Source organism: Antechinus flavipes, chromosome 5, assembly GCF_016432865.1.
Source record: "Antechinus flavipes isolate AdamAnt ecotype Samford, QLD, Australia chromosome 5, AdamAnt_v2, whole genome shotgun sequence".
NCBI classification, from domain to species: Eukaryota; Metazoa; Chordata; class Mammalia; order Dasyuromorphia; family Dasyuridae; genus Antechinus; species Antechinus flavipes.
Genome location: NC_067402.1, coordinates 98444483 through 98470045, shown reverse-complemented (window position 1 = coordinate 98470045; position 25563 = coordinate 98444483). Strand labels below are relative to the sequence as shown.

Sequence of the window (25563 nt, the reverse complement as noted above, 5' to 3'; positions counted from 1 at the left end):
AGATTTTTGGGATTCACACCATGGCTGGAGGTCTCACCCACGAAGGAAGTCTTTAAGTATTTAACTCCAATCACATTTGGGGACCTTGAACATCTCAATTGCTCTTGCCTGACTTCTTTAATGGGCCCTTACAAATTATGACATACCTTGCTGTTTCCAATCTGGTTATATGTAATCATTGTATCCTAAATACTTAGGCAAATGAGTATTCAGCTTGGTCATCTATCTGTTACTAAATATTTGTGTCCATAGATATTCAGGTTTTTAAAAGTTTCTAAATGATGAGAAAACAAGTAACAGTGGTCTGTGAAACCTAAACTGCTGTTTTTATTGGGACTACAGCTGACAGCTGTTTGCCTGTCCTGTGAGACAAGCATGCTTCTTTACATGGAAAGCTGCTGGCTGGTCTATTCTGGCCTCCCCACATCTTGCAGCAGTCCTTGTGGACCAGTCTTTATATCTCAGACTGTCTTCACCCCTTATCAGCATGAAGCAGTTTTTGAATGAGACGTTTTGCTCCCTGCCCCTCATAGACTGATATGGGGAATTGGAAAATGGTTGATGAATGTTAAACCCTGAATGGGTCATTTATTACTGTGTGTTGAGATTAAGATGGACATTGTTAAAATTGTGTAACTCTTGCTGTTATGTTTGAGTGGGTTTTTATTAGGAAACCCTACTGTGATATGTATAGGAATTCATTCTTGGAATTTATATGTGGGATTGTTATTTGACAATTTATTTGCTTTTTTGGATGATTCCATTTACCTGAGAGAAAAAGGGAGGGAAGAAGAGATAGGAAACTGGGGAACTGGTGAATTTTTCTCAAAAATACCTGGAAGAATGGGAACCCCTAGTTTCCTGTTCGCTTTGCCCCAGGCACTTCTGCCCCGCCCCCTATCTCACTAGTTCAGATTGAATTGGAAGTCCTTTAAGCAGTCCTTTTTCATTTTTACTCCTTGCTTAAACCTACTGGGATGTGACTGCTGGTTATGCTTTAACTTTGAAACCTCTTATTCTGTTGGTGTTGCCCTGGAAGACTCAGTTTTGGGGATTTTTTTTTAAACAACCAGAAATCAGGCACCTTGGCACTCGGAAGTCTCCAGTTCTGTAACCCCAGTTTCTTAATTAGTATTTCATCATTGTCAAAGGACATTGCAGTTTGGTATCAGGCCTCTAAAAGTTTGGATATTGCCTGCCTTGATGGTCTAACTGCATACTCTGATTGTTCTGCTCAGAAGTCTGTATCCTCATAGCAGCCCTGTCTGGTCCTCTGGGCAGGGACAGGTGGAGCTACTCCAAGCCTCACCCTTCTCCCCTGGAGGGGATTGCCCCTCTGCATGGGCAGCATAACTGCCTTGAGCCCTGCTACTCCTTATATAAGTAGAAACTAAGTGAAGTGCACAAATGACTGCAGACCATCTAACTCAGTGAACTGCCCATCTCAAATTGGATTCTCTGGCTGAGATGCTCCAACTGCATCTCATATGAGCCCTTGCATTTTTTCTAGTTCTATTTTGGTTTATTTGCCTCAGTTCCCCTATTTGTAAACACCTCTCCTATTCATTAGGACTGATATAACTTAGGATTAGTTACTTGTACATTTGCCAACTCCAGATAAAGGGGAGTTCAACAAAACCTATGGGCATCCAAACCTCGTATGGACCACAAGATCCTCCTGGCCCCGGCTGATGACCAGGGCTGGCAGCATCCTGCAGAAGGACGTGTGGTTTTTCCAAAAGCCTTGAGCTATCCTTTGTTTCAAACTGCACTCTCTGACTCACTTAGGGGGGACTCCCTTGTATGATCTGTTTTCCTGTTTCTTTTTCTTGCCTGGAATGGAATCCCTCACTGAAACTGCTGCCCGCCCATACCTGATTTGTGCCAAAGCGAACCCTGCCCATCCCCCCACTATGCCTACTCTGCACCCCAAGGACTCACACCTGGCAAACACTGGGAAGTCGATTTCACAGACATGGAAACTCAGGTTCAAGGACATCATTTTCTTTTGCTTTTTGTTGACACCTTCTCAGGTTGGCTCGAAGCCTTTTCTGTAAAATCCAAATCTGCTTTGGTCGTAGCCAAGAAACTTGTGACTGAAATTATCCTTGGTTCAGACTCCCTTCCTCCCTCAGTCTGACAATGGCCCAGCCTTTGTTTCTAATGTTGTTCAGTCCCTGGCACAGGTCCTTGGGTTCAAGTGGTGCCTTCACTGTGCCTATAGACCATAGGGCTCAGGTCAGGGAGAAGGCACAAATAGAACACTTAAGGAGCACGTTTATGAGCTTCATTTGGGAACTGATGAGACCTGGGTAGGAGCCTATTTGCTCCACCCCCATCCTTCCCCACATGGGGCAGGACAGCTCTTATGATGTTACTAATGGTCCGCTTTTCAAGTCCCTACAGACTCTCCAGGACACCTGGGTAGCAGTCAGAGGTCTAGATTGTGCCTCTGCCCAGCCTCCCCTGCCCCAGCCTGCTGGACCAGACCTCCAACTGGGTGATTGGATCCTGACCAGAAAATTTCCTTGTGGCTCTGCATTGGAACCGCTGGACCAGCCCTCACCAGGTCATCCTCTCCAATCCCTCAGCAGCGAAGGTGGCCCACCGTAAGGCTCAGATCCATCATTCACATGTGAGGCCTTGTCCCGCTCCAGACATGCCTGCAGGACCCAACTCAGGAAGATGGTGTTTTCATGCCTTATCCCCTTTTATGGCCTGATCCTCTCTCTTGCTTCCCCCATCCTATTGGGGAAGCCCAGCTGTCATTCTCCCCATAAATATGTGTGGAACCTAATAAGAACTACTTAGGGGGGAGGTGAAGAGGGGAGGTGGAGGCCCGAAATGAGACTTACGGGCAGCCATGGTTCTATCTGGATCTATGCCAGCTCTTGGGGAGCTCTTGGAATTCCCCTCCCTCCCTCTGACATTGTTTTACAGGACTCATGAAAAGCAGTCCTTCCAAGTAAAGGGAAGGGAGTGTGGGAACACCTCCCCTTATACGGATGTGGGTCTTTGAGCATAGAGAAAGGATTGGGGAAAACCCAGTACTATATGTGCCCAGTGGATGGACTGTCTGAGTGTCAGGGGTCAGGCCAGTATCACTGCGGATCTTGGGGCTGTGAGACCATAGCAGATTGGCTCTCTGACACAGGCCAGGACTCCTACATTAAGGGGTATAGGTTAACACCACCACAACAGTGTGAGAAGGAAGGCATCTGCAATCCCATTGCAGTCACAATGAAAGAATGGTACAATGAGGCTTGGGAATTGGCAAGGACCTGGGGTACCAGATTTTATGTGGCAGGAAGAGATTTGGAAGCCCTGTTCATAATACAAAGAAGGACCCTCCCAAAGGAAAACATCCCCATAGGCCCTAATGCAGTTATTAATCCCCCTCATTTACTCCTGAGATCACCCATGGCCACTTCTCATTTGGGAGAGGAAACCATGACACTTGTCCCTACACCTCCTCAGCCTCCCCTCCCTGGAGAACTGCTCTCTTTCTATAAGACTGTTATGTCAGCCCTTAATGAAATATCCCGGCTGATAAACCTGACCAGTCCCACCCTCGCCACAAACTGTTGGCTCTGCCTGGACCCAGTCCCTTCCCCCCTTACTTTGTAGGCATATGTGTAAATGTAGTAGTGGGGGACCTCAACCTCCCCCTCTCAGAATTAGATGAATATTGATGCAAAAAATTTAATAAAATATTATCAAAGTGAGTACAACTTATCAGCAAGATAATACACAATGATCAAGTGGAATTTATAGCAAGAATGCAGTGCTGGCTCAGTATCAGGAAAACCATTGCCATAATTGACCACATCAATCATAAAAGGAACAGGAATCAAATGAATCTCAATAGATGCAGATGTACTAGATATGTTGGCTTTAGCAATATTTTAGCAAAATTCATTTGGAAGGGCAAAAGGAATGTCAAGGGAATTAAAGAAAAAATAGAAAGGGTGGTGATCTAGTAGTATCAGACCTAAAACTCTATTATAAAGTAGCAATCATCAAAAACTTCTGGCTAAGAAACAAAGTGGTGGATACAATAGTCAATGATTTAGTAACCTAGTGTTTGATAAACCCAAAGACTCCATCTTCTAGGATAAGAACTCACTGTTTCACAAAAATTGCTAGGAAAAGTTAAAAATATTATCTCAGAAATATGTTATTTTATAATCAAAATAGGGTCAAACTGAGTACATGATTTGGGCATAAAGGGTGATAATGTAAGCAAATTAGAGAGTAGGGAATAGTTTAACTATGATATCTTTGGAGAAGAGAGTAATTTATGGTCAAAGAAGAGCTAGAGAACATTATAAAACGTTAAATGGACAACTTTGATTACATTATATTTAACATAAAAGTTTTTGCACAAACAAAACCAACACAGCTAAGATTAGAAAGAAAGCAGAAAGCAGAACAGCCAGTATTTCTGATAAAAGCCTCATTTCTAAAATATAAAGAACTGTGTCAAATTTATAATAATGCAAAGTTTATTTGGATGGAAAATGCCATCCACATCCAGAGAGAGAACTATGGAGACTGAATATAAATCAACCCATGCTATGTTCACTTTTTCTTCTTTTTCTTCTGTTTACATTTTTCCCTCTCTTATGGCTTTTCCTTTTGTTCCGATTTTTCCTCTTCCAACATGATTCGTAAGGAAATGTTTTACAAAATGTACATATATAACTAAAAAATAAAGATTAAAGCACACAAAATGTTTTCTTTTGGGAAAAAGGACCTGAGTACTTTCAGCTGGAATATCTTGGGAAAAGACTTTGGAAAGAAGTGAGTAGCACTGGTGCTGAGCTTTGTAACAAAAGAAAGATTTCTTTCTTAGGCAGAGATGAAGAGGCACTTCTTTGGTGCCCTTCTTGTGTTTGAGGTGACTTCCTTTCTTACTCTAGAATAGGTTTACTTTTGAATAATACAATATAAGTTTAGGGCCAGAAGAGACCTTAAATAAATGACCTCTCAAGTCCATTCCAACTCTTAATTAATACTATTCAACTTCCTCATCTTGTGCAGCATGAAGTGAAGGCCCAAAGAGCTTGGGACTTAGCAAACACAAAGTTAGTAGCAGAGGGGAAATGTGAACCTCAATCCTTTGTATTTCACATGCTTTCCCAGCTTTAGAGTATAGAAGCTATAGTTAAATACTGTAGCACAGAGGGACATTGTTGGCTCTTATGTCCCTGATTTTGCTGATCTTTCTCAAAGATTTTGATGGCTTCAGGAGCATGTACCTTCTTTCATGGGTCAGTTGGCTCACCAAAAGAACTCTGCACACTCTTTTAGAATTCTGCCATAAACAGTGAGTTTCATGGAGGCACAAACTAGTTACAAGTTAGATAATACAAGACATTGAATTCTACTTTCAACATGACTTTTATTGTTTCCTATAATTTGACAAGAGAACTAACAAATGGATTTGTGGTACAAGGTTGCTAGGACTGTCAGAAAATGTTACTGGAGAAAGGTGTCAGCCCTTAGAGTCAGGAGTCAGAATGACCTAAATTCAAATGTGGCCTCAGATAATTGCTAAATGCAGGGTCCTAGATGAGTGATTCAAAAGAAAGAAAGAAAAGAATATACAAGGGAAAAATGGAGGGACAAAAATCAGAAAAAAAAAAAGAATTCTACTTTTTCCTTGGAGGTGGAACCCTGGTTTGATTAATGTACCATTCTTATGGAATATAGGATAGATATTTTTGTTTTTATTGTTTAGCTGTCTAATACTCATGGCCCTATTTGATGTTTTCTTGAAGAAAATACTGGAGTTGTTTGCTATTTCCTTCTCCAGATCATTTTATAGATGAAGAAACTGAGAAAAACAGGGTTAAATGCTAAAAAGTGTGAGAAGCCAGATTTGAATGCAGAAAGAAGAGTCTTCCTGATGTTAGGCCTGGGACTCTTTGGCACTCCACATACTGTGCCATCAACCAAACAACAATGACATAATCATTCTTCTGAAGTAAAGGGTTGATATAATAAAGGGAACCAATAAAATTATTTTGGGGAGTTAGTCAAAGGAATAGGGAAAATTCAGGTATTTTGGAGGGATGGGATGGAGAAATAGGAAAAGAATTCAGATTTCTCAGAGTAAGGAGGATTAATTTAAGCTAGGAAAAGCCTGGGCAAGCCAATTAACTCCTACTTGCTCTAGATGAAGGTGAATCTATCTAATACAATATGTTACTTTTTTTTTAAGCAACTAACAAGGGGAAAGACAAGTTCCCTAGGTGAACTCCCTAGCTGAAGCAGGAGAAACCACACCATTAGACAATAAGGAGGAAGAATCCTGAAAAGAATTTAGGTGATACTCATACTAAGGAGAAAGAAATTATGAGATGTAGAGGGTCACAGTTAATAGGGGAACTCTGGGTGAGTTATAAGACCCCTCAGCCCAAAGGGAACCTGCTGACAATGTCTGGTTCAGCTCCCATCTTCCCTAAGGGCTCTCACCCTTCCTGAGAAGTCAGGGGGCGGTGACAATCTGTGTTGAGACTGAGACAGAATGATACCTGGTGGCAAACTACATACAATAGCAAGTTGTTTATGTGGTTCCCATGTGCACAATGTTGTTTTTGTTACATTATAAAAAGGGGGAAAGCCCTTGAAATAAATGAACCCCATTTTCACACCATCCTCAGGAGTCCTGCCTCATCATTTCCCCACTAGGAAGAGATATTTTAATCACCCCAGTGTGGGGGCTCTAGAAATCAATGGTACATTTTGTCACCCCAACTTGGAGGCTCTAGAAAGCAGTACACAACAATAAGGTAAGATTACATTGGTGGGCTAATCCTAAAAAGGATATATGCTCTAATAAGAGTTAGCAAGCTAGTGAGGAACAGGTAATTTCTTATTTAGGGGAAACATGACCTCTGGGTTTGACATCCTAACTTGGCCTTCTGATTGGATACAATAAAGAAACTGTGGGAAAGATGATCTTATCAATTCAAGGAACAAAAGGCTTACTTAAAAAGCAAAAAATTCTACTTGAGGCCCAGATGATTATATCTGGGCATCTCCCTACCTCCCTCAGGGAGTAGAAGCTGGGTGGTGGAGCCAAGATGGTAAAGTAAAGGCAGAAACTCACCCAACCTCTTCCCAAACTGCTCTAAATCACTTTAAATAATGCCTCTAAACAAATGTTAGAATATCAGAACACCCCAAAAGATAGACTAGGACATTTTCCAGCCAAAAAGAATTTAGAAGGTTAATAAGAAAGGAATTGGAGTCCAGTATGCAGTCACTTGAGCAGCCCTTAGATCCCAGCCCCAGCTTGACTCTGATTCAACATTAGTATGGTGACTTCCAGATCTCTCAGCCTAGAGACACCAAAGAGGACCTGCAAGGTCAGCAGAAAAGGTCTGTGGAGCCAGGATGGAAACCTAGCACATAATCCTACCATAGGCTGCACTAGCACAGCACAGCCCTGGCCCTGGTCTGACCCCAACCTGCCTTGACTTCAGCCTAGCCTTGGCTGCACCCCAGTGTCAGTGAGGTGGGGAACCTTCGATTCAGCAACTGCACTAGAGACTGCTCTGCTCCTCTCGACCCTGGAAATACCAGGAAAGACTCAGAAGGTCAGTGGAAATGGTCTTGGCAACAGAGTGGGAGTCCAGTGTGCAGTCCCAGTGCAAGGCCCCCAATCCCAGGTCCTGAGCATCACCAAAACAGAACTTTATTGATTTAGCACACTAGATTTTTATAGTACAATGGGATAGGAACACTCCTAACAGTTCCAGAGCAGATCCTAGCAGGATCTCTGAAAACAGCTACACAAAACCCTTAAGTTTGGGACACTGTACTTTCCACTCTGGAAAAAGACCCCTACTTTAACAAAGAGTTAAAAGCAGAGTAATAGGCTAGGAAAATGAGTAGACAACAAAATAAGTTTCTGACCATTGAAAATTATGATGGTGATAAGGAGTATCAAAACACATACTCAGATGTTAACAAATGCAAAGCTCCTACATCCAAAATCCAAGAAAAAAAAAAATAAGAATTGGGCTCAGACCATGGAAAAGTTCAAAAAGACTTTTGACAATCAAGTAAGAATGAGACTTGTCAGATTGGCTAGAGTGACAGGGAAAGATAATGCAGAATGTTGGAGGGGATGTGGGAAAATGGGGACACTATACATTGTTGGTGGAATTGTGAACACATCCAGCCATTATGGAGAGCAATTTGGAACTATGCTCAAAAAGTTATCAAACTGTGCATACCCTTTGATCCAGCAGTGTTTCTACTGGGCTTATACCCCAAAGAGATACTAAAGAAGGGAAAGGGACCTGTATGTGCCAAAATGTTTGTGGCAGCCCTGTTTGTAGTGGCTAGAAGCTGGAAAATGAATGGATGCCCATCAATTTGAGAACAGTTGAGTAAATTGTGGTATATAAACGTTATGGAATATTATTGTTCTGTAAGAAATGACCAGCAGGATGAATACAGAGAGGACTGGCGAGACTTATATGAACTGATGCTAAGTGAAATGAGCAGAACCAGGAGATCATTATATACCTCAACAACGATACTGTATGAAGATGTATTCTGATAGAAGTGGATCTCTTCGATAAAGAGAGCTAATTCAGTTTCAATTGATCAAGGATGGACAGAAGCAGTACACCCAAAGAAAGAACACTGGGAAATGAATGTAAACTGCTTGCATTTTTGTTTTTCTTCCCGGGTTATTTATACCTTCTGAATCCAATTCTCCCTGTGCAACAAGAGAACTGTTCGGTTCTGCACACATATATTATATCTAGGATATACTGCAACATATCTAACATATATAGGACTGCTTGCCATCTGAGGGAGGGGGATAGAGGGAGGGAGGGGAAAATTGGAACAGAAGTGAGTGCAAGGGATAATGCTATAAAAAATTACCCTGGTATGGGTTCTGTCAATAAAAAGTTATTTAAAAAATAAAATAAAATAAATAAAAAATAAAAAAAGTAAGAACGAGAGAGGGGAAATTAGGAGAAGAATTGAGAATGGTACAAAAGGAAATGCAAAAAGCTAATGAGGAATAGATGGATGCTTTAAAAAGCAAAATTGACCAATTGGGAAAGGAGATACAAAAGCTCATTGAGGAAAATAATTCCTTAAAAAATAGAATTGAGCAGATGAAAGATAATGAATTCACGAGAAATCAAGATACAATAAAGCAAAACCAAAAAATTGGAAAACTAGAAGAAATATGAAATATGAAATATATAATTGGAAAAACAACTGACCTGGAAAATAGACACAGGAAAGAGAATTTTAAAATTATTGGTTTACCTGAAAGTCATGATCAAAAAAAAAAGAATTTGGACATGATCTTTCAAGAAAGTATCAAGGAAAAGTGTCATGATATTCTAGAATAAAAAGGTAAAATAAAAATCGAAAGAATCCACCAATGACCTCCTGAAAGAGATCCCAAAATGAAAACTCTCAGGAATATTATAGCCAAATTCCAGAACTCTTAGGTCAAGGAAAAAATATTACAGGCATCCAGAAAGAAACAATTCAAGTATAGTGGAGCCATAGTCAGGATAACACCAGAGTTAGCAACTTCTACATTCAAGAACTGGAAGGCTTTGTTGGAGACAGGAAACAAAGAGCAACTGATTTGTAGAGGAAATTAGAGGTTTGCATGGTTTTAGGAAGGTGAAAGACTTTTGGGAGTAGGTGAAGAGGTGGGAGACTTAGAATATGATATTCCAGAGAGTAATGCAACTAAGATTACAACTAAAAATCACTTACCCAGCAAAACTAACTATAATCCTTCAGATCTAAGTGCGAATTTATATTTTTGAATTTTCTTTTCCAATACTATTTTTTTTTCAGATACATGTAAAGAAAATTTTAATGTGCATTTTTGTGAGGCTTTCTGCTAAAAATGTTCTTTCTCTTTTCCTTACTTCCCCCCTACCAAGGCAGCAAACAATTTGGTACATTTTAAACATGTGTAATCCTCATAATCATATTTCTATTTTTGTCATTTTGTGTAAGAGAAGGCATACCAAAGGAGGGGGGAAAACAAGAGAAATAAACAGCAAACAAAGAAACAACATAAGAGGTAATACTAGGATTTGACCCACTATCAATTTGCATCTGCTCTCTGGGAGCAGATGACACTATTTATTCTCCCTGCCAAGTCTATGGGAATTGTCTTGAATCACTCCATTACTAAGTAGACCCAAATCCATTACAGTTGATCTCCAAATAGTCCTTTTATTATCATGTAAATGGTTCTCCTGCTTCTTCTGGCTTCATATATCCTCAGTTCATATACACCTATTCAAGCTTTTCTGATATCAGCCTTTTTATCCTGTCTCAGAGAACAATAATATTGCATTACCTTCCTATGCTATAAATTACTCTGCTGTTCCCCTACTAGTGGACATTCAGTCCATTGCCTGTTCCTACACATTGCAAAAATGCTAAAAATATTTGATCTTTTGATCTCTTTTATAATCTCTATGGGAGACAGACCCAATAGGGATGCTTGCTGGATCAAAGCATGTGCCCCATTTGATAGCCCTTTGGGCTTAGGTCCAAATTTTTCTTTAAAATGGAGAATCACACCAGCAATGCATGTGTTCTCATTTTCCCACATCCTTTCCAATATTTATCTTTACTTTGTCGTGACATCTTAGCCAATTAGAGAGGCATGAAGTAGTACTTCTGAGTTGTTTTCATTGCATTTCTCTAATAGCTAGTGATTTTTAGAGCATTTTTTCATATGACCCTATATGAATGTAATTTCTTCATTTGAAAATTGTTCATACATATTCTTTACCATTTATAAATGGGGGAATGACCTGTACATTTATACCTTTGGCTCAGTTCTCTTTATATTTGAAAAATAAGGCCTTTGTCAGAAAAATCGGTTGTCCAAATTGTTTCCCAAGTTTCTGCTTCCTTTCTAATCTTGTGTTGATTTTGTTTGCACAAAACATTTTTAAATATAATTAAAATTATGCATTTTGCCTTTTTAATGTTCTCTAGCTTTCCCTTGTCCACAAATTCCTCCTTCTCAATAGATTTGACAGGTACACCAACCTTGTTCTACTACTTTACCTGTAGAATTCCCCTTTATATTTAAATTAGGAGACCATTTTGATCTTCTCTATCCAGATGGTATGAAAATATCCTTTACCATGTTTCCAAACATCTGATCCCCTCAAAAAGTAGCAAGTCTACTATTTCTCAAGAGAGCCCATTTCATTTGGAGAGCACTAGTTGTTCTGAAGGCTTTCTATGAAGAAATTTGAATCATTCCTGGCGCACTCTGGAAAGTTTCTAAGCAGATACAAAAATACAAGATCTATGTGTAAGAATTGTTATTTGAACTATTTGTAAAGGATGGAATAGGAGAAGGCATTACTTGTGGTAAATAGAGGTCAATATAGCTCTTAAGATTACATTGTAACAGCTAAGATATAGTAATAAGCACTTGTACTAGACTACTGGCTATGAAAATAAAGAAGTAAATATGGGTAAAGCAGATGTTGGAGGGAAGAAATAAAGGATTTTCATTTGGATAACCTTAATATTTACAGGGAAGTTGGTGGTTCAATTATCTGTTCTCAGCCTATGTGGTTTGGATGAGATTAAGAGGGGAAAGGATATAGTTTGCAACAGTCACAATTGGGATTTAAAAGAGGGATAAGGAGGAAATTTTTAAAAGAAAAAAAAAATTGGGGGGCAGTAGATAAAGCCCAGTTGAACTATAAGCCATGATCTGCTTTTCTGATTCATAAATCATAATGTTGGATTTATCAGGGTACAGTCAGTATCTGCTTGTACAAGGACACCAAAAGTATAGTTTTCAGCTACCAGAGGATGGTTTGTTACCATCTGGTGTGTCACCCCATAAGTCTATACACTTTAGTGTCAGGGGTTGTTTCAAAAAATTAGTTGACTTAGATCTTCTTCAAATAGAGAGGCAAAGATTTTATTATGCTGCTTAGAACTGGCAACATCCATAAGGATTTTTAGCAAAGAAAAGGGATATTAGCAATTATCAAGGGGAAAGACAAGCTCCCCAGCTGAGCTTCTAATTAAGCCATGACAAGATACCATTAGCCAATAAGGAGGAATTGCTCTAAAGAAAATTTGGGATCCCAATAGATATTACCCATAATAAGGAGAAAGACATGAAGTAAGATTTCATTGTCAGGCTAATCTTCAAAATGAAGCAGGGTCCCAATAAGAGATAGCTAACTAGTGACGTACAGTTAGTTTTTTTAGGGGAAAAGTAACTTCAGGGGTTGACACCATATCTTGGCATTCTGATTGAATACTCTAAAGAAATTGTGGATTCTAAAATTAGTATGATTCTATAAATTCAAAAGGAACAAGGGCTCTTTAAGAAGCAAAAAGTCCCATTTGAGGCCCAAATGATCCTATCAGGGCACCTCCCTGCCTCCCTCAGAGAATAGGAGGTAGGTTTCTAAACAATTTATTGTAATTCAGGATTTCTCATAAAAGCCACTCCCTTTTCTAGCTCCTGTTAAAAATTTTAGGCCTCTCCCCTTATCCATAAGAACTTTGATTTCAAGCAGGAAGAAATTTTAAGTGATCTTGTCCAAACATCTCTTTTTATAGATGAATTACCTAAGTCCCAAAGGAGTTTTTATTTGTCCTAGATCACCAAGATAACAGGTGGCAGAATCAGCATTTGCACCTAGGTCCTCTGATTTCAAATCCAAATCTTTTCTTTTCTAAATTACTACACTAAAAACACCACCACCAGAGGTATCCTCATCACCCAAGTTGGACAAAGTCAGTCATAGCTAGACACTGGTTTTTCTCTACAGAAGATATATGAGTGCAAAGACTGGAGTGCCAAGAGTGGATACACAGCATAAAATATTTAAAAGTCATAATTTTATTTTATTTTATTTTTTGCTGAGGTAATTGGAGTTAAGTGACTTGCCCAGGGTCACATCTAGGAAGTGTTAAGTATCTGAGACCAGATTTGAATTCAGGTCCTCCTGACTTCATGGCCTGTGTTCTATCCACTGTGCCACCTAGCTGCCCCCATAATTTTATTTTGACCCTAGAAGTCTTGGAGTTGTAAGGGGCTCTTTGTCCTACCAACAATCTTTTTCTTTTTATATTTGTGCTCTTTATTTTAAAAAAAAATTCTTTCTCAATATTATTTTGTGCTTTTTTTTCAAACACATGTAAAGATATTTTTTAACCTTCATTTTAGAAAAATTCTGATGTTATGATATAAAATATTTTCTACTTTCTGCTTGTTTCCAGGCTTTTCAAAAACCAGTCTGTCCATCCTTTCCATTAGAAGATAATATTCTGTTAATTTCATATGCCTTAACTTAATTAATTCTTCCCCAGGTGATGGGCATCTATTCAATTTTTAGTTCGTTTACCCTACAAAAAGAACTGCTACAAACAATTTTGCACTTGTAGATTCTTTTCCCTGTGCAATAATCTCTGTTAGATACAGACATGTAATGACATTCCTGGATCAAAGGTATTGTCTGATAGATACCTTTTTGCCTAGTTCCAAATTCTACTCCAGAAAGTTTGGAATATTTCAAAAAAAAAAAAAAAAAAAAACACCAACAATGCATTAGTGTCCCAATTTTAAATTTACCTGCCTTAAAATCCAGAAGCAGAATAGAGTCCTTCTATCTGGAATTCCAATGATATACATATATGCATGTATGTGTGTGTGTGTGTGTGTGTATGTGTGTGTGTGTATTTGTATCTAATTATCTAATCTTTACATATATTTTATCTTTTCCCCTCTCCATGATGAAAACTCTTTGAAGCAGAACCTCTTTTTTGCCTTCAGATTCCAGATTTTTATATATAACAAGTACTTTTTAAAAAAATAAATATTTATTTTGTTCTGACCTCAAGAAAGAAAACAAACATTTCCAAACATAGCAGGATAAGGATGAAAACATGTTTGTGTATGAAGCTGCAAATATATTATGTACAACTCACTATTCCTTTTAAATTCATAATAATGTTAACATGTAAAGCATACTTCCTTTCATAGTAAATTTTACTATTAGTGATAGTAAATTATTATTATTATTTTACAGAAGAAAAAATAATGAGGCTTAAAAGGTTTAATTGATTTTACAAGCAGTAAACAGAAGAATTGAGCATCTAATACAAGGTTTCTTATCCTGGGTTCCATAAAACTTATTTTTCCCTTTCTTAATATAGTTGATATTTTATTTTATGATTTAATAACATTATTCACAGCATAGGTCTTTTAGACTACCAGAGTGCCTAAGGCAGGACTGTGCTTATACATGTTTAACAACTGATTTTCAGGGTGGGAAAAAAAAATTAAGAACACAAGTTTTTGCTCTATGATTTTTTTTCCCATTTCACAAATTCTATTTTTTAAGGAGTTATTTTCTTTTTCCATTTCATAAATTCTGTTTTTCAAGGAATTGTTTTCTTTTTCCATTTTGTCAAATCTATTTTTTTCCATTTCACTGAGTCTATTTTGTAATACATTTTCTTCAGATAATTTCTGTGTTGTCTTTTCCAAACCCTCTTACAAAGTTCTCATTTCCTTTCCCAATTTTTCTTCTAGCTCTCTTTTAAGACCTTTTAAAATTTCTTCTAGAAGAGCCATCTCACAAGGCTTTATCAATTTATATCCAATTTATATACCAATGTATATCACCCTTTGGTGCTTCATCTGGAGATGATCTGCTTTTAGTCTCCTCAGGGTTTGAAATGTGTTTTTCTCTTTCACCATAAAAACTATCTGTGGTCAGAGTTCTTTTTGCTTTTTTACTCATTTTTTTTAAGTTGATAACTGCTTTTAGGGGAAGGGAGGTTTTCCAAGCTTTCTCTACAAGCAGCAATGGCTGCAATGAGTCCATGCTGACTCACTTCAGGTGCTGAGTAGGCATGGCCACGTCCCATGAGACTGACATTTTAGGGTTCACTATTTACCTTTTGTGTTTGTGTTGGTTGTTTTATAACTTCTCTGCTGATCTATTGGCTTAGAGCCAGGGCAACTGCTGTAAATTCCTTCCTGTAGATTCTATGGCGTGCACAGCCCCAGGACTCTACACTCCCCAGTGTCTATGCTGAACCTGCTTTGCGCTTGGCTCGCCTCCCTCCATATTGGATTGAAACAGACCTTTTCTGACAATCTTCAAAATTATCTTCTGCTGCTAAATTGTTACACTCCCAATATTTGTGGGTTCTGCCAATCCAGATAATTCAGAAGCTAGATTTGGCAATTATTCTGAGGGTTGTAGAATGAGATCAGAAAAAAATGTGTGTCCTCTCCACCATCTTGGCTCTGCCCCACCTCCCAACACAAGTTTTTGCAAGAGTGAATGTTGAAAACTATCCAAATGTTTTGAAAATAAAAAGATTTCTTAAAAATTGGTTTTCAGGGAAGAAATGTACAAAGAAACACTTTAAAATGTAATCTTCATAAATATTTTTTTCCATTACTTTAAGTGTAGACCATCAACAAAATAAATCAAGCCCCATCAATCTTTGCTCATTTCCAAGGTTTAAATGTTCACAATGAAAAATGTAGCACTAGGCCATGTTATCTCCAGCATATCAGGGATCCATGATCCTTAAAAGGGTTTAGATTTTGGGAATTCTAATCTCTCTCCCTCCTTTCTCATTTTCTCTCTCCCTACTGCACCCCTCTCTCTCCTTTCTCCCCTCTCCTCTCTCTCTCCCTTCTCCCCCTTCTTTTCCATGTTTCCTTCATTGTATCTTGTCTCCCTCTTTCTTCCTCTTTTCATCTCTTCCTTTAACCCTCTTTCCTCCCTTTTTTTCTCCATGGCTTCCCTCTCCTTTTTTCTCTTTCATTCTCTCCACCCTCTTTTCTCCCTTTCACTCTCCCCATAGTTCTTCTCCTCCCCTTTCCTCCCTCACTCTCCCTCTATCTCTCTTTGTCTTATTCCATCCTCTCATTAAATAGGACTGTGATTGGAACCATAGTTCCTGAAAGATATCAGAGTCCTAGAAATAAGGGGGCTCAGGGAGCTCCTAGGTTTTTTAGCCACCTTCCAGGAAACTCCACCTCACTCAGATTGGTAGCCAAGTGGACCAGGAAGTGGAAAGGAAGGAGACACACTCTCTCCCTATTGTATAAATGTCTAGTCTCCCATATTCCTCCTTGTCACTTCTCAGGAGGACTCTCCTTCTCCTTGTGATCCTCAAGCTGAAGCTGAAAAACAAGAATGTGAGTTTTCTCCTTTTTTTCTGGGTCTTAGATCAAAGGATCCTCCTTCCCGGTCCCTACAAAGGAAAGCAAGCTTGGTTTCTGGGCTGGATGCATGACATAGGAAATGAGCAGACACACTATCAAGGTGTACACATTTATCTACAGGCTTGGGGATGGGGGTGTGTATATAAATGAATAACGTCTGCACAACCAAAGGTGAAAAAGGAGTTTGACTCATTGATCTGGGAGCTTGTCTCTATCTATATTTGCCCTCCTGTTCTAAGGATCACTGAGTTCTGCCAACTATTTACTATCCCCTTTCAGAGTGTGAAACTCATTTCCTTTCCAGAACAGCATCATAGAATCATTTTTGAGGACAAGTCTCAAACTTCCAGGCTGGGGAGCACAACAGGAATATTATAGGATTTAGAATCAGAGAAAATGGATTTAAATGCCTGTTCTGACACATTCTCCTATGATCCTGAGAAATTTCCTTAATGGATGCTTTCTTATCTATAAAAATGAAAAGACGAATTCCTTCTAGTCCTAGGGATCTATGATCCTGGAGATACAAGCAGAATGCAGTGGAAAGGTCACTGAGCCAGAACCCAAAAGAGCTTCTGGTCAGCCAAAAGAGACCTTGCTCTGAGGTCTAGTCAAGTCACTTCCTCTCATCTTCCATTCATCAATAGCAAAATGGACCAAAGTGTAGGAAAAGGGGTATAGATGGATTTAGTAATCTCATTGAAATTCTTCCAGGAGAAGAATTTGCATTGTCTCTGTGGTAGGAGGAGCAGGTGGGGGGGTGACCTGGAAAAAGGAAACAAGAATCTGTGGTAAAAAGTAGCAGCTGTTCCACAGAGGTTAGGGAAAATAAGAAAAGTCTAGGAGATTTGATAATTAGGAAGTTAGTGGTGCTTTAGAGAATGCAGTTTTAGGAGAGCAGAGAGACAGGAGATAGATTGAGGGGAATTAAGAAGAGGGTAAGTTTGGAGTGGGAGGTAACATATGTGAAGAGCACATATCCAGTACATCTGGGGAAGTGAGTCTGGCATAGTCTGGTTGTTTCTAATTTTCCTTCTCCTGGAATCCTACTTGGGAGCTTTTGGTACAGTACCTGGGGTGATAACTATGGGAGTGCTTTCTCAGCTGATTGTCCTTTCCTTTATCCCCTAAACTTTTCTAGATTACACTGCATTGATCTGGAAGATGAATTCAAATTGAGCCTCAGACAATTACTAGATGTGTTTTCCTGGATTAATCACTTAACTGCTGCTTACCTCAGATTCTTCAATTGTAAAATGACAATAATAATAGCACCTCCCTCTCAGAGTTGTTGAAAGGATTACTTTCAACATTACCCAATTGGCACTTGATAAATGTTTATTTCCTTTCCTTCTTCTTGAGTTAACAAAGGGAAAGATCATGTGTTTTTGGCTGAGTATGACTATACACCTAAAAGGACATAACAAAATTCAATCTCTTTAGTATCAGTTACTGCCTCCCCTGTCACTGTGACTAAGTTCCTTTATTTCAGTTTTTTCACTTACAGAATGGTAGGAAATTCCTTGGCCAGAAGAGAAATTAATTACTATCTTTAAATCTCTTTCTACAAATGAACCCATGTAAACTAAATAGCTGCTGTTGTTGATGTCTTTCTTCTCCAGGACTTCTGGAAGAAAGAGGACTACTGGATTAATGTTTCTTGATTTAAAAAAAATAAGGAAGTAAGTGGAATTTTCATGCTATATAGGGTAGTGTACTTTAATTCCTAGACAAAATCTAGGATGTTTTCTTAAAAGAACCATTAGTGAATGTCCAGAAAATTAAATCATGGAAATCTAGAAATGGAATTGATGGAGAAAATGAGCCAGCATGTTTCCATCAAGAACAGATTATGTCATATTAACCTGATTTCCTTTATTGATAGGGTTACTAGACTGATACATCAATAAGGAACCCTGGGAGCAGAATGATATATGCATGTATTAAGCATTTATTATGCGAAAGATTCTGTGAAGGGAGGGACAGGATTAGGGATATATCACTAATCTCAAACTTTGCTTCTCTTCCTATAGCAGGCAAAAAAAGCCCATAGCGATGTCTTCATCAGTTGATTTTGAGATCTTAGTGAATGGGCTGAACAGTTGGAATCTCCCCAGTGGCCCTAAACCTTGTGAACTGCTGCTCATTGGTGAAGCTGCCTTTCCAGCTCTGGTGAATAAAAATGGTCAAGTCTTAATTGCTGCCTCCCATTATGGCCAGGGACGCATGGTAGTCATGTCCCATGAAGATTACCTGAAAGATAGCATGTTGGCTCAGTTTCTTTGCAATGCTGTCAGCTGGCTCAACCAGAGACCAGGAACTGTTGTGGGGATGCACACATCTGTGGAATCTCTCACTGGTATCCTCCATGACTCTGGGATGGAGGTGCAGACCATGGATGGCCTTGAAGACACTGTAGGAGTTTATTGTATCAGTGCCTATGACAGCACCTTGGCCAAAGAGCTGATTCAATTTGTGAAAAATGGTGGGGGCTTACTTATTGGGGGCCAAGCTTGGTATTGGGGAAGTCATCATGGAGATGACAAGGTTCTGTCCAACTTCCCTGGGAACCAGATGACCAGTGTAGCTGGTGTGTACTTCACTGATGCCTTTGGAGATACAGGCTTCCTCAAGGTTTCTAAGGAAGTACCTGAAATTCCACTTACTTTGAGGTGAGTATCAGGGGTGTGGTACTGATTATACTAAAAGGTAGACATAGTTCCTCTAAGGAAAAAAAAATCTAGAACTAGACATTTTGAGAAGAATAAATTTTATTTGTAGTATCAGGTGGCAGGGATGTTGTGGACAGAGTTATTAGAAGACCATCATTGGTAGTTTATATTTAGTTAGAGGGAGAGTCATGGGGTCATTCTCATATGAATATCGGTGTCCATTTGGAAAAGGAAACTAAAAAAGATTGAATAGAGACAAATATGGGCACAGTAGTTGTGTTCTTGATGAATTTAAGTAATGAAAATGCCAGCAAGTACAATTATTGAACTATTGACAAGAATCATTGAATAAAAGATTGGTTAATACAGGATGAAATCTTGTAAGACATGAGAAGGGCCAATATTATCTTATTTTTTTTTTAACTATAGCTTTTTATTGACAAAGCATATGCTAGGGTAATTTTTCAACTTCTGTTCCAACTTTTTCTCCTCCTTCCCTCTACCTCCTCCCCTAGATGGCAGATAGTCCCATACATGTTAAATATGTTAAAGTATATGTTAAATACTATATATATATATATTATATATATATATATATATTATATATATATATATATTATATATATATATATATATATATATTTGATAGGTTTAATAGACTGGCAAATCAATGTGGTATTTTAGGAGTACATGAGCAAGCATTTGTTAAGTATTTTGGAACACAGCTAAGCACTGTGTTAAATATTTTACAGTTATTACCAGATATTAAATCCTTTGATCTTCACAACAACCCTGGGAGGTGGGTGCTATTATTATACCCATTTTACAAATGATGAAACTAAGGCAATCAGGTTTGGTGCCTTGCTAAAATTCACAGAGCTACAAAGTGTCAGAGGTTTTGAATTCAGGTCTTCCTTTTCCATCTGCAATACTCTATCCACTGCCCCTCTTAGCTACATCTAGGGATAGCATATTTGTAGGCATTAGTAAATCGTTTCACAAATACTGTGTTCTGGTACTCCTCTAGTAGATAAGACAGAAAAGTGTGGATTCAGAATTGGTCAATAATGTTGGGTTTGAGGAGTAGTGATTAATGGTTTCTTGTTAGAAGGAGTTTTCTGGTTGTTGTATTTTAGAAATTTGTGCCTAGTTGTTTACTGTCCAACACTTTATCATTCTTAATTTAATTAATTTAATTTTAATCAGGATAAAAACATAGATGGCATGTGTGTCAAAATCAGGATCCAAAAAGATCCTTTTTGGAATGTTGAGCTGCATCCAAGAAGATGAAAATTATTCTGGATAAATTTACCTTTTAATAACCTTCAAAAAATCAGTTATAGAAATGCAGAATGAGACAGGTTTGTCTACATAACTCTTCAGAAAAAGATCTTTTGGATTTTTAATGAGTTGCATATTCAACATGAGTCAACAGTGTGCTATGGCAACTAAAAAAAAAGCTAAGTATGTCTTAGGTTCTATTAAGAGATGCTTGGGCTCCAGAATGATGAAGTATTATGCTCCTTGTTTTCTCTAACATGATCAGCCTACATCTAGGTATTATGTGATTCTGAAAATTGTTCTATAGAAGTCAAAGCAGATATTTAACCTGTTAGCTTGACCATAACAGGATGCTGTCCAACTTCCCTGAGAAACAGGCAATGGACATGATTGGAATCTAATTTATGAATACATACAGGTTCACAGGCCTCTTCACAAGTCACTGGGAAGAACCCATTAGAAAGGTGCCTAAATGGAATGATCTTAGTGATGACATAAAATGGTGTTCATTACTACAAAGAGCCAGTTGGAGCTGAGATGCTGGAAATGAAGGGTACAGAAGTACGAGGAAACGATTATAAACAATTATTATTCCCAGGGCTTGGATGCAATATTTGTTTATCAGACAGCTAAGGGATACAGTTGATAGAATGTTGGATTTAAGAGTCAGGAATATCTGAATTCAAACTGAAGAAAATTAATAGTGACATGATGTTGTCTGATTATTAATATTAAGCTGTAACATGCCATTTTCTAGCAAAAGCTCCATCTTTTAACCTAGGTCAAGAGACCTCTCCTGAACTTGTTGAGGAAGGTAATCTACCCAGGCAATACAATCAATCAATAAACTTTTGGTTTTATTTATCTGTAAGCAGATCTAGGTCTTTCCCAGGACATAGTTCTCTGTCTTTGCTTTTCCTCTCATCAAAGGAGGGGTGACCTACTCTGCACAAGGAAGATCTCTCTGAGATGGCATATATTTTCCATCAAAAATTGCTGGAGGTAATTATCTCTTATGGGAACACCTAGCATTCATTGAAAGTCTGAGAGGGTGTGATCAGCCATACCTGAAAGCCAATCTACCAACAAATCAAGCTCAGAGAAGGTTTCAATGATGTACTATCAGATGGAAAACACTTGGATTTAATGTCTCAGAGATTTATTAACTGTGTCCATCCTGGAAAATCATTTCACCATTGTCTGCTTCATGTTCCTCATCTGCAAAATTGAGTGTAGAAATCTGATGTCAAAATGGGCCATCTCCTAAAGCATCTTTTAGGGGTATAAGGAACAACATTACTCATCAGTATAATGGATTAAATCAGTTAACATTCATTTTTGTCTACGTTTTTAATTCTAGAAGGAACCTGTTATGGCTCTTTTAATTTTTTTGCAACTAAAAGATAGCAAGAAAAGAGATCAGCTGGTACTTTATTTACAATCAGTAATTATACACACACACACACACACACACACACACACACACACACACTAATTCCTTTAGAATTCTAAATTGAGATGATCACTACTGATATCACCTTAATTACACTTGAGCTTGATGTCTTTTCTATTAGTACTCTAGTTTCATCATTAAATCTTTTAAGCTTTTTTTCTAAAACATTATTTCTGCAACTCATTGGACATTCACACATTCTATGTTGATTCTATAGCAGAGGATGACATTTTCTTGATCTATCTAAATACATTTTCTTGTTAGTTTCCTAAGGGTCCTATCTGGCCAATCAAACCTGTTTTTCCCCTCTCATAATTCCTAATCTCAAGTAAATATTTCTTTCCAAACTATCTTTCATAATTCTCCAATTGATAAATTGATTGATGGATAATACTGGGAGTTGAAATCATACTGACTGGGTCCTAATTAGGTGCTTTTTGAAGTTTTGATAGCATACATTTGTAGTGGACATAATTGCCATGATTATCAGGGCCCAGCCTCCATGGAGCTCTTACTGATGCCTGACTTCTATTTTATTCCTTAAGCAAGCATTGAAAAAATCATAGATTTAGAGTTAGAGGAGTCCTTAAATTATTCCCATCTTACAAAAGAGTATCTTGAAGTTTGAGTTAATTAAGTAACTTACACAAAGACCCTCAAGTAAAGTAGCAGGGTCAGATTTAAATCCATGGCTTCTTTCCTCAAATCTGGTGCCCTTTCCACTGTATCAAAATACTTTTCTGTAATGTTTTCTTTGTTTTGGTTTTCTTAGGGTCTTTGAAGGCAGCCTTCATTTCAGTTCAGTAATCGCCACAAGTGCAGCCAGGGGTTAAAGTCCAAATCCTTTATTGTCTCTAAATCTTGTCTCCTTTCCTGGAACCTGGTTAGCTTTCTTAAAGGCCTAACTCTCTCCTTGGTTCTGAGAGTTTAAGCTTCTGCCACCAGTTCTTTGTTTTCTGTGCTTCTGCCAGCTTCTTGAGGTCCTCCTGGATGTGTTTTGGTTTCTGTGGGGGAGGCAGGAGGACCACACCACAGTCTCTGTCTTCCAGTTCTGATTCTGGCTGAGTTTGTCTGAGCTTATATGCTCTTTTATCAAAGGTGTGAATCTTGTGGGACTATATTAAGTACTAAGTACATGTACTGAAATAAAGAACTATTAAGCACCAGGCTAAACAACCATTGTCTCTATCAATTCCACTGACTTAGCACCTTGTAAGAATCCTTTGTTTCAAGTTCAGACTTCTGGCCCATGACACTTTTCAATCTCACTGACACCATCTCTTTACCAAACAACCTCTTATTATCAAAAAAAAAAAAAAAAAACTCCTCCATATTGGTGAGCTTTCCCTAATTAACCCACCCACCCTTTGATCAGCTATTAACTCTCTGCATGTGCTTCTCTTCACCCTCATTTTGTCCTGTATAGGCATAATTTGCCTAGGATCAGAAATCAGTTCTGGGAAAAATGTGATTTTATTTGAAACAGCATTGAAGAGATCATTTATTCCTGTAACAATGTTATAAATGAAATATACTTGGCTGGGCACCTCAACTATGGTGTTTAAAAACTTAAAATGTATTGTTTTAGGGATTTGAGACAATTATAGGTTTAGACTGGGCTGTGCTGGGTAGGGCTGGGTAGGTTAACATGATTCTTCAAGTTTCAAGACAGACTTTTGCTCATTCTTGTGGGTGGCAACTAGCAAAATGAGTAAGGAGAGAAGAACAGGGTGTTGAGGGGAAATATTAGCTAGTTAAAGAAGAAGAAAAAAAATCTGTTGGTATCCTAACAATGAAGGGAAAAAAGGAAATTAAGTCTTTCTTCTTAAAAGCCTCTAACCTTTAGTATAAAATCTATCAACTCATATATAAGGGGGGACATTCTAACAAACAACAGCCTCTATTGTCTACAGACAAATTCAGTTACAACTGAATAAATGATGATGCATTTCCCAGCATAGAAACATGGAAACATGTTTAGCCCTGGTGCCCCATATGAAAAGGGGATGATAGTTTATTAGAGCTGGAACCTAGGGATTCTGAAGTCAAAGTATTCTTATCCCTTTTTCTATGGACTAAAAGAGCAAGACAATCAGCTACACACTAATGTAGAAATTGCAGGAGTTGGACTAAAAATTTAAAAATCTCAAGATTTATTTCTTTTTGTTCTTAATATGCTTCATAGTCTCAAGATTTTTTTTTTCTTTTTGTTCTTTCTACCTTGGATCCAAGAAACAGACAATTGTAATTACTGAATGCTTCTTTTCTTTAAAGTTGGAGCTGCTACTGAGGAAGGCAAAACTTTCCTAACTGACCTCTCTATTAACATTGTATTTAACACTGACCATTGAAGTAAAATACAATTGTCAAAATTCTGTGATTTCTTAATGTTTTATGTTGACTCATCTTAATGCATTTTATTCATTAAGTTTTATTAAGTTCCTCATAGAATTATTCTACTTCTTAAATTTTCTGTTGACATATAAGCTATTGCTTATGTAGCTTTGTAGCTATAAAACAAGAGGCAGATTGGGATAAGGCATAGATCAGTAGGTATGATGTGAGAAGATGTAGATTAGGATTCTACCTCAGATAATTGCTAGCTTTGTTTCTTAACTAATCTGTACCCCGATTTCCCTATCTGCAAAATCTCTAAGGTTCCTTCTAATTCCAAATGTATCTTGCTATGATATAATGGTTTATTTTCTTATGCTCATCGTGGTTTGAGCAAAGTAAAATGATCAATGTTTCTTGTTGATTTAGAACACAAACCAGACTCCTCTTATTGCCTTCTCCAAAAAAAATTGCCTACTCATTTATGTTGAACTTTATTATTTATTTATTTAAAACTAAATATAAAATAAGAAAATAAAAAAAATAGAAAATGAAAGAAAAGGTAAATAAAAAACAAAACATAACATTGTCATGTGCCAAGCAGAATATTAGGAAGCATTCAAAATATATAACAATGAATTTTCATTTTAGGAAAGCATATATAATAATAATAATATCATATTCATGACTGTCAAACCTGTGTCTTCTCAGGTTGTCCTGGGAGAACCCCTTTTCTGTCCCAAATCTTATTTGAAATCTTATTTGTTTTTCATTTGTCTATGTTTGCCCAGAGGTGCAATTTTGTTGTTGTTATTGTTGTTTTTTTGCGGGGGACTCTAAAGTGCTTGGAATTTTCTGACCTATTCCGCCATCTTCCCAGAATTCTCCTATATCAACTTTTTAAATGCTTTTTACTTTCATTGATAGAACAACTTTTAATGTTGATGTGCTTTATTAAGTATCAATTTTGTTGTTAAACTGTGTCATAGATTAGAAGAACCAACATTTAGATGATTAAGTATTCATTAAGATATTCTAAGGACAAAGTCATTATTAGTCTCTCCTGTGCCCTTTACCACAGCTATTCCACTTATACAGAAGTAGACATGCGTCACAAGGGACTGAACACTGTTTTTTATTTTGATCTAGTTCACAAATGAAAAGAAACCTTCTTGCTTAATGTACTACTCTTTGAATAAATAAAAGACCCTTTCCTTCAGGTTTCATAGAACCTTCTAGGATTTCTTCTCTGACATAACCAACTAAAACTTATCACCTCCATGTGATAAATAAAGAAGTTTTGTGGAAGATTAAACACATTTTTAAAAATACTAATCCTTGCTTTGACCATTTCTCTAAAAGAAAAGCAAATGTTTGGCTCAGTATTATTAGCTATTAGAAATTACTTTTTTAAAGAATGATTTTAAGTAATCTGGAAGACTTGAAAGTACTGATGCAGAAAGAAGTGAGCAGATTGTATAAAGTAAAATATCCAAGATGAAGAATACACTGGAAAACATGCCACTGGAAAATAGCTAAAAGGAGCTAAGAATGTTTTGTATAGAGAA

At 37.7% G+C, this 25563-nt stretch overlaps 1 protein-coding gene across 1 annotated transcript in view; it reads left to right on the top strand.

Annotated features, from left to right (window-relative positions):
• Window positions 1-2349: 2349 nt before the first annotated feature.
• LOC127538568 (TRPM8 channel-associated factor 2-like) overlaps window positions 2350-25563 on the top strand; it is a 32124-nt gene continuing 8910 nt past the window's right edge. Inside the window, 2 exon segments of the mRNA XM_051962376.1 lie at window positions 2350-2609; window positions 18289-18927. Coding sequence (XP_051818336.1) covers window positions 2350-2609; window positions 18289-18927 — 899 coding nt within the window.